Source organism: Brassica napus, chromosome C8, assembly GCF_020379485.1.
Source record: "Brassica napus cultivar Da-Ae chromosome C8, Da-Ae, whole genome shotgun sequence".
NCBI lineage: Eukaryota > Viridiplantae > Streptophyta > Magnoliopsida > Brassicales > Brassicaceae > Brassica > Brassica napus.
Window position 1 is genome coordinate 18,140,954 of NC_063451.1, and position 17,659 is coordinate 18,158,612.

At 34.5% G+C, this 17,659-nt stretch overlaps 3 protein-coding genes and 1 long non-coding RNA gene across 4 annotated transcripts; 3 read left to right on the forward strand and 1 right to left on the reverse strand.

Annotated features, from left to right (window-relative positions):
* The first annotated feature begins 984 nt into the window (after positions 1 to 984).
* LOC125591884 (secreted RxLR effector protein 161-like) lies at positions 985 to 1,413 on the forward strand. The gene has a single exon (XM_048766788.1). It carries the CDS (start codon positions 985 to 987, stop codon positions 1,411 to 1,413), a length of 429 nt encoding a protein of 142 aa, XP_048622745.1.
* Positions 1,414 to 5,339: 3,926 nt separating this feature from the next.
* Positions 5,340 to 6,076, forward strand: BNAC08G09690D. Its single transcript, XM_013854460.2, has 2 exons — positions 5,340 to 5,597; positions 5,760 to 6,076. Exons 1-2 carry the CDS (start codon positions 5,469 to 5,471, stop codon positions 5,874 to 5,876), a joined length of 246 nt encoding a protein of 81 aa, XP_013709914.2. The 5' UTR covers positions 5,340 to 5,468; the 3' UTR covers positions 5,877 to 6,076.
* Positions 6,077 to 6,620: 544 nt separating this feature from the next.
* LOC106412814 (putative F-box protein At3g58950) lies at positions 6,621 to 7,984 on the forward strand. Its single transcript, XM_048766789.1, has 2 exons — positions 6,621 to 6,902; positions 7,700 to 7,984. Exons 1-2 carry the CDS (start codon positions 6,621 to 6,623, stop codon positions 7,982 to 7,984), a joined length of 567 nt encoding a protein of 188 aa, XP_048622746.1.
* A 4,161-nt stretch (positions 7,985 to 12,145) lies between these two features.
* On the reverse strand, positions 12,146 to 13,656 carry LOC106413828. Its single transcript, XR_001282670.3, has 3 exons — positions 13,150 to 13,656; positions 12,593 to 12,925; positions 12,146 to 12,392 (listed from the first exon to the last, which is right to left on the reverse strand). It is a non-coding gene; the product is annotated as an uncharacterized LOC106413828 (long non-coding RNA).
* Between the last annotated feature and the right edge of the window lie 4,003 nt (positions 13,657 to 17,659).

Below are 17,659 nucleotides of genomic sequence, written 5' to 3' on the forward strand. Positions count from 1 at the left end.
CAACACCACGAAGAGCAAAACAATAATGAAGAAGAAGAAGCTGTAGACGCAGATGAACAGAGCAAGTAGTAGAGAACAACGATGCAAACCAAAGACCCGCATGTAACATCAAGATATGGTCGTAACATCAGAAAACCAAAGCGGTTCGATGATTACACCCTACTCGCTGAAGTTGAAGGTGGCAGACTCTTGCTCACCATCGATGGTGAACCAGAAAGTTTCATCGAAGCTGTAGTAATACAAGCTTGGATCGATGCAATGAAGGCAGAGATCGAATCTATCATCAAAAACAAGACCTGGAAGCTCGTCAAGAAGCCGGCAGGTGTGAAACCGATAGGTTTGAAGTGGATCTACAAGGTCAAGAGAAATGCAGATGGAACGGTGATCAAATACAAAGCAAGGCTAGTTGCAAAAGGCTACGTGCAACAACAAGGCATAGACTTCGACGAAGTATTTGCTCCAGTTGCTCGGATAGAAACCATACGACTAATCTTGGCGTTAGCAGCAACTAATGGATGGGAGATCCATGACTTAGATGTAAAAACTGCGTTCCTGAATGGAGACTTAAATGAGGATATATACGTGACTCAACCAGAAGGCTTTGTGGAGAAAGGAAAGGAGGATCATGTGTAAAAACTTAGCAAAGCACTATACGGTTTGCGTCAAGCTCCGAGAGCTTGGAACATCAAACTCGACCGTGTTCTCAAGGAGATGGAGTTCACGAAGTGCACCAAGAAACCTGCGGTATATCAAAAGAAAGAGAAGGGGGAGCTTCTGATCATAGCTATATACGTTGATGACTTGTTTGTAACAGGGACTTCACTCAACGTTATCAAGCAATTCAAAGATGATATGTCAAGAAGATTTGAGATGTCAGACCTCGGGAAGCTTACATACTATCTTGGTATAGAAGTAACGCAAGGAGCTGATGGCATTCACATCAAACAAGAATGATACGCGCAAGGTATACTTGTCAAGACGAAGATGGAGTCATGTAACTATACTCATGTTCCGATGCACACGAGTTCGAAAGTATCAAAGGCAGAGGAGGAGCCTGAGATTGATGCAACATCATATCGAAGCATCATAGGATGCTTAAGGTATTTTCTTCATACACGACCAGACTTGGCGTTTTCGGTTGGTGTATTAAGCAGATATATGCAGAGTCCAAGAGAGAGTCATGGAGAAGCAGTGAAGCATCTACTACGATACATAAATGACACTACAAAGTATGGTCTCTTCTTCAAACGGGATGGAACAACGGAGATTACAGGTTACAGTGACAGCAACCATAACATAGACGTTGAGGATGGAAGAAGCACTACAAGGTTTATGTTCTACCTAGGAACATCGCCGATCACGTGGACATCGTGCAAGCAATCCACAGTGGCACTCTCTTCGTGTGAGGCGTAGTTCAGGGCAGCTGCAGAAGCTGCAAAACAAGCAATATGGTTACATGAGTTAATGGTAGAGATCATGAACAAAGAAGACAAGAAGGTCGTGTTGAAGATTGACAACAAGTCAGCGATAGCCCTCACCAAGAACCCGGTGTTTCACGGTAGAAGCAAACACATGCTCTCGAAGTACCATTTCATTCGAGAATGTGTGGAGTTCGACTTTATCGAAGTGAAGCACGTACCTGGAGTGGAGCAGAAGGCAGACATACTCACTAAGCCATTGGCAAGGATCAAGTTCGAAGCAATGCGCAAGTTCATCGGAGTTCAGAAGATCAACGTACCTAAGATTCAAGTTGGAATTAAGGGGGGAGAATGTTGGATAATTCCAATTAACTTGAGGAGCAAGTTAACTCATTAAAGTGAAGTTTGATGGGTTAAGGAAAAAGGAAAACATATCGAGCTTAGGAATGTTTCCATATTATTATTAGAAAAAGATGTACCTTCGCCCTTAGGAAAAGATGTAGCTTCTTCCTATATAAAGAGTTCTCATAGAGAGATGTTCAATCAAGAGAAACATATTGAAATGTTTAGTTTTGAGAGAGTTTCTAAATCTAATAAAAGAAGTTCTTATAATCTTTGTGTTTGTGCAACTTTACACCCTGACTTATTTTTTATTTAAACCAAATCAAACGAGTTTGTGTTAGAACCAAAATTTTATAAGTTTTTAAACTGAATAAAATGGTTATTTAATGTAAAGAAAAATGTGGAGAAATATTTTTTGGTCTCTAAATAAATAATCTTATTAAATTTAGGCAAATAATAAAAAAAATTTCACATTAGAAACAAAAAGAATTTTTATTGCACGCAGAATAGATTTTGACCCACACTTTTTAAAGGAGAAATGACTTTTTGATTAATAGTTTTTGGATTTAAAAGCCACTACGGATTTTTGGTTAGATTTTAATATTTAAGTTTTGATGTTTATAACCAATTCTAATTTATTTTGACGTCTCGTATTAGATTTCTTGTCCCATATTTTATATGTACTTTCAAAGAGTAAAATTAATTATTAGTCTTTTAAGTAATATTGATTTATTATATCGATTGGTCTTTTTGTTTGTCTACAAACATTATTGTTGACTAGAGATTTTTTCCGCGCTTCGCGCGGATTGTGTCTTATAAATTTATTTTATTTATAATATTATTTTTTGGTTTTTTTCTTTTACATTAACTTCTTGTTTTTTTCCAATGTTAGTTTTTCTTAATTTAAATTTATATGTTTATAAATTTTCATTTTTCTTGTTGTAGATGGAGAATTATATTTTTTATTGATGGTTTTTTGTATGTGACATAAAATTTTTGAAATTCTAAAATAATGTTATATATAGTACGATTAACACATTAAAGAAGAGAAACATATTCAGGCACATTTTACACAGGTTGTATATGCATAATTTTAAACATTATATATGTATATATTATAAGTTTGAAACATGTAAATGCTTTCTAAAGCTAAATACTTGTTCTGAGCTTACATAACTTATCGAAAGTTTTATCTCTTTTTAAATTCAAATCACAGAAAAAAATATCAAAAAGTCAGTATAGATGGGTTTTTTGAGCTTTTAAATCAACACTGAAAAATTACATGAATCAGATAACAACAGTTTTATAAACAACTGGATAAAATTTGACCGAGCCAAAGATTTTTACACAATATGTTCTTTCTTCTTCAAATTGCGAAGAGCCTATAGGCACAAGAAAAAAAATCATAATTTTTGTTTTCACTTATATAACATGTTTTCTCCTTTACACACGGAATTTATTACACTGCTTTCAGCAATGGAGAACTCTATTCGTATAAGATTCACATCTATGCATTTTGACAAAGAAGAATTTTAGCCATCTTTAGTTTCGGAATGGACCAACTTCAGTCATATACACTATATTTTTTCTATGATTCAAATCTTACAATTTTAATATATGTGCAGATTTCCATGTGAAAAAGCACGCACGTCATCTATCATTCAACCTATTACTTTTTCCAAAGTAAACACTATAATCCTCGTTTGGTTAGCTCCACAAACTAATCTCTTTGGATCAGTTTACTAAAAAAATATGGATACTAATGTCAGAAAAGAATATAAACACTATCAACAGTAAATATTGGCACAAGACTATTTGGTTCAAGGAACATATTCCACGTAATGCGTTTATATCATGGCTGGCTTTGCGGAGAAGACTGCCAACCAAGGATCGCTTGAGGCGTTGGGGGTTAAATGTCTTCGGAACGTGCGTCCTTTGTAATCTGGAAATAGAGACTCACCATCATCTCTTCTTTGAGTGCTCTTTTTCTCGCTTGATATAGGAGCCTTTTGTTGCTGAAGTTTGGATTTCTCCTCGGATGATCTACACTCTGTTGCAGCCTGGATCAATCAACCTCGCGTCAACGCAGATGCGCATGCTACTCCAGTCATCAAGCTCTACTTTCAGTCAGCCATCTACCTGCTGTGGAAAGAGTGTAATGCTCGTGTGTTCACAGCTGTCTCCTCACCTTCATCAGTCATCCTTGCCTCTCTCGACCGTAAGATGCGTGACCGTCTCCTCTCTTACCCGGCAAGTTCTTCTTTCTCTTCTTCTCTACTTCTTTTTATCTTTCTTGTATAAGACTTCCTTAAGGCTTTTTTTACTTTGAGTTGTTGTTGGTTGTTTTTGTTTCCTTGATGTAATAAGTTGTTTAAAAACAACAGTGTAACCTTTTAGAAAATGATAATCTTAACATCTTACCAAAAAAAAAACAACAAATATTGACTTATTTATGTGAATATATATTTTATTTTAAATCATTATAATGGACAAATAAAGCACCATAATTTGTACAACAAATTTTCTTAGATTCACCTCATCATACTCACCATTTTACCATTTTAATTACATAATTTTACATGAGTTTTTTCACCCTCCCCGGTTATTTTCTCTTTATTTATAACTACAATATAAAGTTATAAACTATATATATTATAAATTAATAATTTATTTACCCTTGAAGTCTAACGATTAAAAATAGAACATAATTCAATCTAGATATATGATTCTATTAATAAATTAGCAGTTACAAATTTGAAATTTCTAAAAATATCAAAAGTCGTATATTAGTTAATTATCTTCTAAATGACATTTATTTCTAATTTTTTTTTTATGAGAATATTTTGGCTGAGGTGGATAGTCCCAAAAGCCTTGAATTTAGTCCCTTTTATATAGTAGGATTCAGTAGATAATTTTGTGTTGCTATTAAAACACGCTTACTATGATAACATTTGTTTTATGTTTAAAAAAAAAAAAAATTCAGAATATGATTATTTTTATGTTTTATATGATTATGTCTATAATGGACTGGCTTGATGACAAAAAAAAATGGACTGGTTTAACATTACTCCATTTAACACATGCTCCTATTGGAGTTGAGTTAAAATATTTGTTTATAGTTTTATAAAATATGGATTCAATTTTGGAGAAACTTTTTTTTTTATGTTGAGAGAGCTTGCTCGTAAGAACACAAAATGTCTACTAAAATTCGTAGAAAAGAAAAAAGGATAAATATTCACCAAGTAAAATATAAATGAAAAAAACAGTGATGAAATAAAACAATCAATGGTCATTTAAGTATCATACTGTATGATCATAGTACAACTGTAGCCGCTGCAAGAATTGTTTTTATAGATGTATAGCTATGGCTATCTCTGTCTTGTTTGAACCAAAGCCCTTTCGGCAAAATACAGACGTGGAGACTTGTTTATTTATGATATAAGGAGTCTTTGTATGTGTTCTCTAAAGCTTTTTCAAGGGTTGATGGAATCAATGAATGACTCGATGAGGCCAGGCCCAAAGCTCTTTTATTTAGGCTTCAAAAATTATAAAGAGGCTTTGACATGCTTGCTCGTAAACAAGCAATACACCGGCCCATTAAAGTAGACGAATAGGCTCTGCCCCCCCCCCCCCCCCCCCCAATTTCTCAATCGAAAAACCCTAAAAAGCTCGTCGTTGGATCCAATCTGATCTCTGGGAAAGAAAAAAATGTCGGCTGTAGGAACATCGAAAGGGATCTTGGAGATAGCCAAGTTCGGTTTCTACGTCGCTGTACCTATCGGTCTTATGTATACATTCGCCAACAATAGCACCAATATCAAGAAATTCATGGGAAATGTAATCTCTCTCTCTCTCTTACTGAATATCATCGTGTTCGATTAGAAATGTAAAATTGATATGTTTCGCTTGATTGTTGCTTAGTAACATGTGTATATTATGATCTGAATTGTTTCCTTTAATGCTCAATGGATTCAATTATTTATTTTTTTGGTTTTGCAGCGATCATATGTTGTGTACCCTGAGGAGGCACCTCGACCTCCTTCACCCGAGGAGCTACGAGAGATGGCGCGAGAGCTTGCCCGTAAGAAGAACATCCACGGAGTTGATGACAAGTAAATAATCTCAGTATGATAAAGGTAATATGCAATGTTGTTGGTTCCTTGTAAGATCAGAAATGGGATGTGTAAACTCAATAATGAGGAAGAACATGCGTGTTTTGTTTGCTAAAAGAACCTTTTGTTACATATCTTGTGGTTACTATACACATCCAAGATTTGAAAAACAACGGTAATAATAAGAATGTTGGTTCTCAGTGATATTAATACATCATATCTTGTGGTTCAACTATCTAGAGTGGGAAACCCTTTCACGAATTCCATATTCAGATTGAATTCCATATTTCTCTATTTCCCCTGCAACTTCTGATCAGTGATATTAATGCATCCATTAAGACAAAGAAACCTCAATGTTTTCACTTTTCTCCGTGTGAGGGAGATTATAGAGCCTCTTGCACCTTGACACTTGTTCGATCGCTCTTCCGTTTAAGACCAGTATTTTCACTCCATTTCCAAGCACTGGAATGTTTGGGCAGTAAGCAAGCGTGAGATGCATAAGCTTCCCCTGTAAGGCTGTAACAAAGACAAAAACACTCTCCTTGCCTTATAAAGAAGGTCTGGGACTTCAATCAGATTCCCTGCATCTGTTAAGTGTCTTAGACTTCCAAGTTCCTGGCATACAAAAGATAGCAAGACATTTGTTTCGTGTAAAAGACAGATAGCAACACTAAAAGAAAAACAACACATGGAAGTATAGTACCTGACATCTGCTCCATAGTGTTTCAAGTCTTAAAGTTTGAAGACAATGACTTTAGAGATGGATCATATTAGCGGTCTACTTGACGAGGTTCTTAGCCATATATTGTCCTTCCTTCCGACAAAGCTTGCTGCTTTGACATCTGTTCTCTCTACGAGGTGGCGCAATCTTCTTACGTTGGTCCCCAATCTTGACATCAGTTCTCATAACAAGATCGTGCAATTAGACGGCTCTGTTTCTTGTGCAATTTATGGTGCTATTCGCAAGGATGATATGTATGGAACTATGCGGAGCTTCATGGCTTTTATGGAAAGGGATTGGCTTTGCAGGGTAATATTTCCATTAATAAAGTATCCCTAAAGTGTAAAAACTATGTTCATCCAGATGATCTGAATCGTTGGATACGTAACGTGCTGCGTCATGGTGTTTCAGACCTTGAACTTTTCATGAAGATGGTCGTGATGATCTTGATTATCTTCTGCCTCAAGAGATGTTCGTCAGTAGGACACTAGTCATGCTGAAATTAAGCGACGTTCAGTGGTGGCCTTGAGTTGAAGGCACTTTCTTACCAAAGCTTAAAACTCTAGTTATTAGCCGAGATTTGCGCTGTAAGGATAAGCTTGAGATGCTACTTCCCGCTTTCCCTGTGCTCGATGAGTTATACGTAAAAAACATTCTGTGGAAACCTTGGGGTGATACAGTGTCAAGTGCAAGCCTTAAGAAGCTAACTCTCCGAGCCGAGGGTTGTGAAAGCATGACAGTACATGTTCCAACGAGCATGAGCATTTCTTTTGATACTCCAGAGACCATGATTAACCCGGGTTTTTAGGATGGGGTTCTTAGCTTTGGGTAAGAACCGTTTCTTAACTTTTAACTAAGAAATGCTAAGAACCGTCTCTTAAATAAGAGATATAAGAACCGGTTCTTAGTCGAAAAGTGTAAGAAAAAAATCAAAAACAAAAAAAATGTCAAATCATGAGTTAATAACCCCAAATTAAGAGTCCAGGTTAATCATGCTCTAAGAACCCGAATAAAAGTATTAAAAAAAAATGTCAAATCATAAGTTAAAAACCCCAAATTAAGAGCTCGGATTAATCATGCTCTTATTGTAGGTTTTGTGCTTTCAGCGTCTCTTTCTTTGGGACTCCATTTCACGGGAGGACAAAAATCTTTGGCTCACATCTTGTCCACTGAAAAAGATACAAATTGAAAGTTGTGGAGGGACAACGGGAGAGATGAGAATGGTGAAGCATTTGTTGGAGTCTTCCCCGTGTTTGGAGGAGATGAAGATATTTGCCTTCAAGGATTATCATACAGATATCTTTGATCTTGTTGTGAAGATGGTGAATCTCTGCAACGAGAGTTACCGAGTTGTGGTGTTCAACTTCTTGTGTGTGATCCATCGTATATAATGAACCAGATTCGTAGTTTGAAATAATATTCTAGGAATAGTCTAAAGAGTCAACTGCTTGTTTTGGTATCTAAACCTCAAATAATATTTAGTTTAATCCTAGCTAATACAGACCAAAACAGGTTCCTTTAGAATACATGTCAATTTTGAGAAGATTCATATATACAACAATGACTCAGATTTAGAGGTCCAGCGATCTTTTCTTTAAACTGTTACATTATTTTTTTTATGTTTCATGTTCATAGAAGCGAGGTAATGTATTGGCTTAAGAATTTTTTACAATCTAGAGATACTTTCTCACGTTCAAATTACACTACAAGACACTTATTACTTGAGACACACTTTTGTTTGTCAAAAAGACTCTTATGAGCCTAAACTAAAGAGAATATCTCTTCTCTTCTTATTTCATTTTATTATTTTTCTTATTTTACTTTATGTATTTATTTACTTTTATCTCAAGTTCTAAAATATATTAAACAAAAATAATTGTCATAATAAACTATATAAAATTCTCTATCTTTTAAGATCCATGTTCATATATATATTATATATATTAATGTGTAAACAAAATGTTGACGTGAACACGAAAGCGTGGATAACAGAATTATAAATTAGTTATGGACATGAACATCTTAACAGAATTATAAACTAGTTGTGGACATGGACAATATTCATTCGATTTCATTCATCATCTCGGGATCTAAATACAATTCTAATCAAAATTACATCCATCCACATCATGACAAAGCGCAAATTCCTTAGATCAGAAATCTCTGACATGCAAGATCTATTACTCTCCGACAGAAGGTAAACGCTTATTCGATATCATCTCTTTCTCATTTTGATTGAAGTTTAACTGCAGATAATTTATCAATTGAGCTGAAGAAGCCAAGTGTTTGTATTGGAGATAACATAGTTCGTGTCCACGTTTTATGGTATAATTTTAGTAACATGAGTCCATGTCCACGTATTGTTGTATAGTTTTATGGAATCAAAACAGAGAGTTTGTCCACTTATCTACTATAAACACATTAACATCACATATCCACACATTACTCATCACTCATCCACACATCACCCGTCCACAAATCACCCAACCACACATCACTCATCCACAAATCACCCATCCACAACTGTCCTTCCCATTAAGGGCAAAATTGTCCACAATCTGTTGCTGGCCCACAACAAAGTGTGTCACATGTAAGAAGTGTCTCTAGGTGTAATAGAAACTCAAAAAATGTCTCTTAGTGTAATCAACTCCTGTTTATGTCATCCCAACTTGATGATGGAATTTTTATACAAAAATATTGCATTAATCATAAATTTTTGATGTGGCAGATTTTTGATTTAGTACACATATTATCTTCACTACAAGAAAACGTGCCCATAACAACGAAGATTTACGACGAAAATATTTCGTCGTAAATTTACATGGTGTTTATAACGCAGTTACGAGGAGTCCAACTTTCGTCGTAAACGCCATGTAAATTTACGACGAAATATGTTCGTCATAAAATCCATGTAAGTTTACGACGAAAGTACGTGGAATGAGAAATACGTCGTAATCGTTACATCGACATTACAACGAAACATGTTACCTTTATATTTAGGTGAAAACGTGTATTCAATGTGCTTTAACTTACCTAATTTCGTCGTAAAGTCGTTGTAAATATTATGTTAAAACCATGTAAAATTCATGTAAAACATTCCTTGTAAAATCGTTGTTATATTTCAACTACCCAACTCGAAAATTTCTCTATATATATGTCATTTCCCACAACTCTCTTCCTCACAACACACAAACGGAAAAAAAAAATCCGAAAAAATCAGAAAAAAAAAAATTTCAAAAAAAATCTAAGAAAAAAATGGCCGGTGGCGGTAGTATTTACGAGTTACGGAGTTGGATGTATTTGCACAAAGATTCCAACGGGAGGGTGACGAACGCATTTCTGAGCGGGCTAGAGACATTCATGCACCAGGCGGGCTGTACACCGATCACGCAGGAAAGCGGTAAGATGTTCTGCCCCTGTCGGAAATGCAGGAATTCAAAATTTGCACGTAGTGAAACTGTATGGAAGCATTTAGTAAACATAGGATTTACACCACAGTACTACATTTGGTATCAACATGGAGAGGGTTATGGGGGAAATGAAGCTAGTAGTAGTAATAATAATTTTGAGGATGCTCATCATAGTGAAGAACCGAATCATTTGCATAATGAATATAATTATCATCAAGATCAGGAGCAGATGGTAGATCATGATAGGGTTCAAGATATGATTAGTGATGCATTTTTAGAAACAACTACAACTTAAAATTTTTGTTTACATTATTTTAAATATTTTAACATAATTAACTATATTAATATATGTTTTGATTTTATAGGTCGCTCCTAAAAAGAAGGGACGGATAGTCGGTATAGGCTCTGTTAACGAAGTTGCAAGGGCAACTTCGTCATACACTTCGAGACGGGATGAAGAGACTGCTCAGATGAAGGCTCGAATGGATAGCCAGCAGGTTCGTTTAGACTCTCTTGAGGATTTGCTAGACGTGATGGCCGTGGAAAACCCGGTTATGCAGAGAATGTTGAGTGAGAGACGAGCCGCTCTTGGGTTGCCAGTACGAGATCCCCAAGAATCCGATCCAACCCGTCAACAGCCGAGCAACCCCACCAACTACTTCGAGAATATGCAGTTTTTTTTATATTTCTGTTTGTATTATGAATTTAAATATTATTGTATGACTTTTTAAATGACTTTTTAAAATATGTTTTTCAATTTCATATTTCGTTTCAAAATTTAAATTATTTTAAATTCTGAATATTAAATATAAATTAAAATTTATTATATACTAATTCATAATCATATAATAATAATCGATGTAAACTTCTTGTAAACATTACATGGAGTTTACATCGAATGTTTACGAGTGATTAACATCGAAAGATTTACGAGTGATTAACATCGAAAGATTTACGAGGGTTTTACATCGAAATGTTTACGAGTGATTTACAACGAAAGTATTTACGTGTGCTTTACATCGAAATCATTACGTGGGCTTTACCACGAAATCTTACGTCTCATTTACGACGAATTCTTTCCCTGCGCTTTACGGGGAATATATTTCGTCGTAAACGTAACGAGTCGTTTATGACGAAACCTCCGTTACGACGGAGGTTTAACAACGAAACGTCCTTCGAGGTTAATTCGTCGTAACACCCCGTTTACGACGAATTTACAACGAATACTACCCTAGTAAAAAATATGTTTTCTTGTAGTGCTTGTTGTGGTAAAATATATAATATACTAGGGTAGGCCCGTAACTGAAGAAAAAAAATAATATTTAGTTTATTTTCAATTTTTGAAAATTATTTGAAAATATATTTATTATTCAGCTTTGTTATTTTTGTTTTCATTTTAATTTTTTTTATATGATTTGAAGGATTATTTTTTTCTTTTGCTAAACTTCATAAACTATTTATTTTTAAACTTCATTTTATTTTTGTGAACATAAATGTAATAAAAAGTCAGAGATTAAGTTAGAAATGTATAAAATTTTCTTACTCTTCTTATGAGGTCTCAACCTTGGTGAACATATGTTTCAGACGAAGTCTTTTATTTGTTGACAGTTGATTTACAGTTTTAGTTTATTGTTGTGTGTACTATTGAATATATATATATATAGATTAATTTCTTCAAACCAAAGTTCGTGAGTCAATTTCTCCACTTGCATAACCCAATTAGTTTTGGAATAGTATCTTCTTTAGTGAGTCTTGGATCATTTGCGGTGGCTCCATCCTTATGATCTCCCTCTAAACTGAACGCTCTTAACACTATTTTTTTGAGCTTTTAATTCGGCTTTACATTATCATTGATCTTCTCTTTTACCTGACATTGTCATTGCTCTTTTGAGATCATATATTCTCCTCTCTTTAATATTAGTGATCTTTAAAGGAAACATTTATACTTTTGTCCAAAAAATTGGAAACATTTTTACACCTTATCCTCAACTTGTTGAAAAAACGCAGAGTATGGCCAGTAACAAATATGAGGTGAAGCATGAACAAAAACAAATATAAAATGCCTAATGAACATATTTTATGATTTTATAAAATAGAACTACAATTTTGAAGTGAATAGTAAAGGAAGTAATAAACCTTTTGAAAATAAGGTGAAATAATCTAAAAATTGGAAAGTGAGCTAGTGCAATTTCGTAATAGTTTTGCGATGACACCCTACCTACATTCCATCCAGGGATAAATCCTGTTATGTCCTAAGCCAAGAATATTATTTCTTACAGACCATGTGATGCATGTGGGGGAACTCCTACAACTGTAAACTTATTTTTGCTAATTCTTTGTTTCTCTGTCGCCTAAAGCCTTCCCATTTAGCCCCATTTGATCACCAAACCTGCCCAATATTAGAAAATAAACATTGCAATCTAGACATCTGACACATGCATCAAATTTAGATTGTAATAAAGCACTACTGATCACTTAGCAATCCAAATAACACTAAAAGAGTAGAGATATGATAGTTCGATGAGTGAAACAAATTATGCTTAGACCATGTATGGCACATGACTGTATATTTTATAATAAGATAGTTACTTTGCAAACTTCCATAGCTTTCTTAGCATCTCATCTTCATCCAAGAAATCAATAAAGAAATAATCAGACAGCTTGAGAGAAGCACTTGTATTGTATATAGCACGATCAGAGTTAAGAACAACATGTGACAAACACATGAATCAGACCTGAATGACAAATGAAAAACTGATTTAAAAAAATGGACTATTTTCTGTTGACACAATGGGTTTTGAATGGGTTTCACTCATGATTTATTCACTGTAAGCTTGTTCTTATTTTCGCAGCTCCATTGTGGTGGAGAAGTAGAACCATCATTAGAACTTTTCCATCCCTCTCATTCAGTGGAGCATCGATCTTGTAACAAATAAAAAACACTGAGGTTACAGTTCACAGCAACCAAAAAGATTGAAACCAAGAATGATTGTTTTTGATAATTATGAGTTTAAACGCCAGAAAAGTCTAACAGTATGATGATCTAAAGATATGAATACAAAACTTTGATAATCATGAGTTTAAAGTTTAAACGCCAGAAAAGTTTAACACTACAATGATCATGATGAGTATAAAGAACAGAAAACCTTTGCATAAGTCCACGCCTATCAACTCCCCGTCGCGTTTCAGGTTTCTGACTTCCCAAAATCTGAGCAGCCACGCCTCAACGGTGGAAGAACAACGGTCAGACTTCAAGGGATGAAGACTCAATTTTTTATAGGTCAAGATACACCGCCCATCAAAGGGATAAGGAACATTGAATGTGAAATCGTGCTAGATATAGGTCGATGGAGTTTGTTGAATGCGATGAATCAATACCTCGTAACGTTTCGGAGGATAAGAGGAACCGACACAATAGATGCTTGACAAATATATTATTCACGACGATTCGCTCACTCACCCTCCTGAAACTCCATTGTTGTTGAAGATCGTCAGAGATTGAAGGAGAATCATGAACCCTAAAACTGGATATCCTTACCCGAAGAAGACATTGGTCTCTTTCTATCTGGCTGCGTTTTTTACTTTCATAAAATTAATAATGAAAGAAAGAACCCATTAAGTGTATAAGAGAAAGCCCATCCGATGGTCAAGTACTCAAGTTAATGAAGTGATGCGTATCATAAGAGGGACACGTGTCACCATGAGAGACTTCGATCTTAGGTGGCGGACCCTGGAGTGAAAAAATAAATAAATTAATAATACAAATTTATATGAAATTTTAATTTACTTTTAACTAAAAATACTATTAAAGTTCATAATTTTTTTACCACAATTTTATCTATGCATTTTAAAGTTCATTTTAGAAGTTATCAACTTATCTAGTTATAGTAAACATTTAAAAATAATTATTTAATTTATCTCAGTGTTTATTTTAGTTTAACTATGCCAATAAGACACATAAATGTTTTAAATTACAAAACACTATGAAACATTAGATATTTTTTAAACTTTATGTTTATTATTAAAACATGTACTATATGTTATTTTTAAATCTTTATTTTTTTTATTTCACTTATTATTTTCATCAATTTTGACGGTTAAAATTGTTTGATGTTATGATATTCAACTTCAATTTCGTTGCGGTTAACTAAATCTCAAAATATAATGTTAAAATTTAACAGACTATTTTTATTTTGGCAGAGTGAATATTTTGAGATGTTTATTTTATTTTTTAACGCTGGATAATTATGCTATTACAACTATGAGAAATATTACAGACGATTTTAAAACCGACAATTCTACTTGCCATATAAGAATTTACGCCTGACTGCATCACCTGAGCTGTGCCCTATAGGATCCACGCTTGTCGGTACTCCTTGCGTCATGCTGCAGATCACTTGTAAGCCTTTTCTCCATTAATCGCACAATTCCGTCTTCTCCGGGAATTGAAACCCAGACCTTCTGGTGTAGAAGCATTAATGAACCATTAGTCAAACCACCGGACCAAATGGACTTCCACCGATATGTTTATTTTATTTAGATCATCTAATTTGATTTCTACGATTATTGGCATTTTCACTGTCAGGTTATTCTATATTACCTTACCCGCATTGTACTGAATATTCTATTTTTTAATTTTATAGGTTAACAATTGTTTTTATATTAATGTGGTTTGTTTAAAAATTTCTATCAAACAAATATTTTTATATTGTCTCATTTTAATTAGTGTAATTTATTATTATTGTGTTTATTTGATTAACAAAATTACATCCTTATTATCTTAAGTGATTGCCCATTTCTGCAACACGAAAATTGAAACATGAGTAATGTATATTCTGTTTTTTTCTTCATGTGGTTTATAATGTGTTTTTTTTAAGATGTGAACATGATATGTGTTTTTATTTATTACATTGTATCTCTTTATTCATTGAAAACTTAAATTGGGTGTATTCTAGATATTTGATTGGATATAGTAGCTTAGATTTACGTTTTTATAATTTTGTTTTACAATTTTTTAGTTCTCTTGATATTCATATAAAATTATTATTTTATTACTTTTCCAACTATTTTTGAATCTTACTTGTTTTTTTCTTTCTTTTAATAATTTCTGGTTAATACTTTTAACTTGATTTTTTTTGAAAAACTTGAGTTTATACATGAAAAAAAAAACTCTAAGATACACTATTTTTCTTCTTGATTTTTGTGCAATTTGGTTTGATACAACGTAAAAGCAATATTTTGTTGTTGTTATGTATTATGGATTATTTTATGTACGTAATTCAATAAATTTTTTTTTTATATTTGTTACATTTTGTTAGTTTTTTATTTTTCTGATTATGTATTAATCATTGATTTTGGTTTCATCATTTTTAAATTGATTTTTCAAAGCTCAAGTTTTGTTAATGAAAAAAAGAAAAAGTTATGTCAGATTCAGACCTCATTTGATTTTAGTTACCCTGTAATGGAGTTATGTATTTATACAAATTTTTATTAAAACAATGCGATTCGCTCTTTTTATTTTCTTTTGCAAATCTGGTTTCGGTGAAACAAAACAAAGTTCAATTACTTGCAAGTCAAGCTTGTTGTTACTGCCATCAAGGGACCAAATCAGGCAACTCGCCCTTAACAGCTGGACTTAGTTATGCTTATTTCTCGACTTAGTTTGATAAAGCATTAACACTTATGATAATGATAAATTGACCTTCATTACATTTACACGAAGCTACTTATGTAATTTGTATAACATTTGCTATTTGTCTTTTTCTTCTTTTTCTTACTGATATGACCATCTTTTATCTATGACATTTGAGAACAGCCACTGTATGATAAACTTGATTACAACAGCCTGTTCTGCTTCCACCTAGTTTACAACTTGGAAAAAACTGAGACAGTGGAACTTGTTAACATCTGCATCATCCGTGCCTTTACACTTCTTCATCCCTTTCTCCAAAGCTTTTTCCATAAACTTTATGAACCAATTTGCAGCTTCTTTCTCTATATCTTTAGTCAACTTCACTGTATTCCTAACCCGGAAGGAGGAGCAAGTGATGGTTTCTTGTTCTCATCGTTTGATCTTAAGGGCCAGCAGAAACTGAACAAGCGTCATGCACGCTGGGTGGAGTTTATAGAAACGTTTCCTTACGTGATCAAATACAAACAAGGTAAGGAGAATGTGGTGGCTGATGCCTTGTCACGCAGGTATGTTCTACTTTCAGCCCTTGAGACTAAGTTGCTGGGTTTTGAGTTTATAAAAGACATTTATGCAACTGACCCAGATTTCAAAGAAGTTTTCAGAAAGAGTTCTAAAACGGCCTATGGGAAGTATTATCAGATTTCTGGTTTCTTATTCTCTGATAACCGCCTTTGTGTTCCCCAATGTTCTTTGAGGGAGTTGTTTCTCAGGGAAGCACACAGAGGAGGCCTGATGGGACACTTTGGAGTCAAGAAAACACACAAGGTCGTCCATGAGCACTTCTATTGGCCGAGCCTGATGAAAGATGTGGAAAGAATTTGCAGCCGATGTGTGGTGTGTAAGAAAGCAAAGTCCAAGGCCTTGAACCAAGGTTTGTATTCTTCTCTTCCCATCCCTTCTGATTCATGGGTTGACATTTCAATGGACTTCGTACTTGGTTTGCCTAGATCAAAATCTGGTAGAAATTCCATCTTTGTGGTAGTTGACAGGTTCTCCAAAATTGCTCATTTCATTCTGTGCCATAAAACTGATGATGCCGTGCATATTGCTGATTTGTTCTTTAGAGATGTTGTTAGGTTGCATGGTATGCCTAGGACAATAGTTTCAGATCGTGATGCTAAGTTCCTTAGCTATTTTTAGAAAACCTTGTGGTCTAAGCTAGGTACCAGATTAATGTTCTCTACTACTTGTCATCCTCAAACCGATGGTCAAACTGAGGTTGTAAACCGAACCTTATCTGTATTGCTTAGATCATTGATTAAGAAAAACTTGAAATTTTGGGAAGAATGTTTGCCTCATGTAGATTTGCATATAATCATTCTTTGCATTCTTCTACAAATTTTTCTCCATTTGAGGTTGTTTATGATTTCAATCCCTTATCTCCACTTGATCTTTTGCCTCTGCCTTTGAGTGAAAGAGTTAGTACAGATGGCAAGATGAAGGCGGACACGATTCTAAAGTTGCATCAGAAAGTCCGTGACAACATCAAAGTCAAAACCGAAATCTACACAAGGAAGGCAAACAAGAAGAAAAAGGAAGTGGTCTTTAAAGAAGGTGATCTTGTTTGGGTTCATCTAAGGAAGGAACGATTTCAAGAAGAGAGAAAGTCCAAACTCATGTCTAGGGTCGACGGTCCTTTCCAGATCCTTAGGAAGATCAACGACAATGCCTACCAACTAGACATGCAAGGTAAGTATGACATCTCTTCTAGCTTTAATGTTTCTGATCTTTCCCCTTTTCTTGCAGATGTTCCAGATTTGTGGACAAATCCTTTTGAAGAAGGAGGGAATGATGCGCTTTATTCCATGGATTAGTACATGGAACCAGCACTGGATGCTGATCAGGACAATCAGATTATTTCGACTGAGGTTCGGCCATCTGACCGTATCAGATAGACTGACTGTGCAGTGTATCGGATCGACCCGCGTACGTCTGACAAGGAGCTCAGGCTGGATCCACGACCA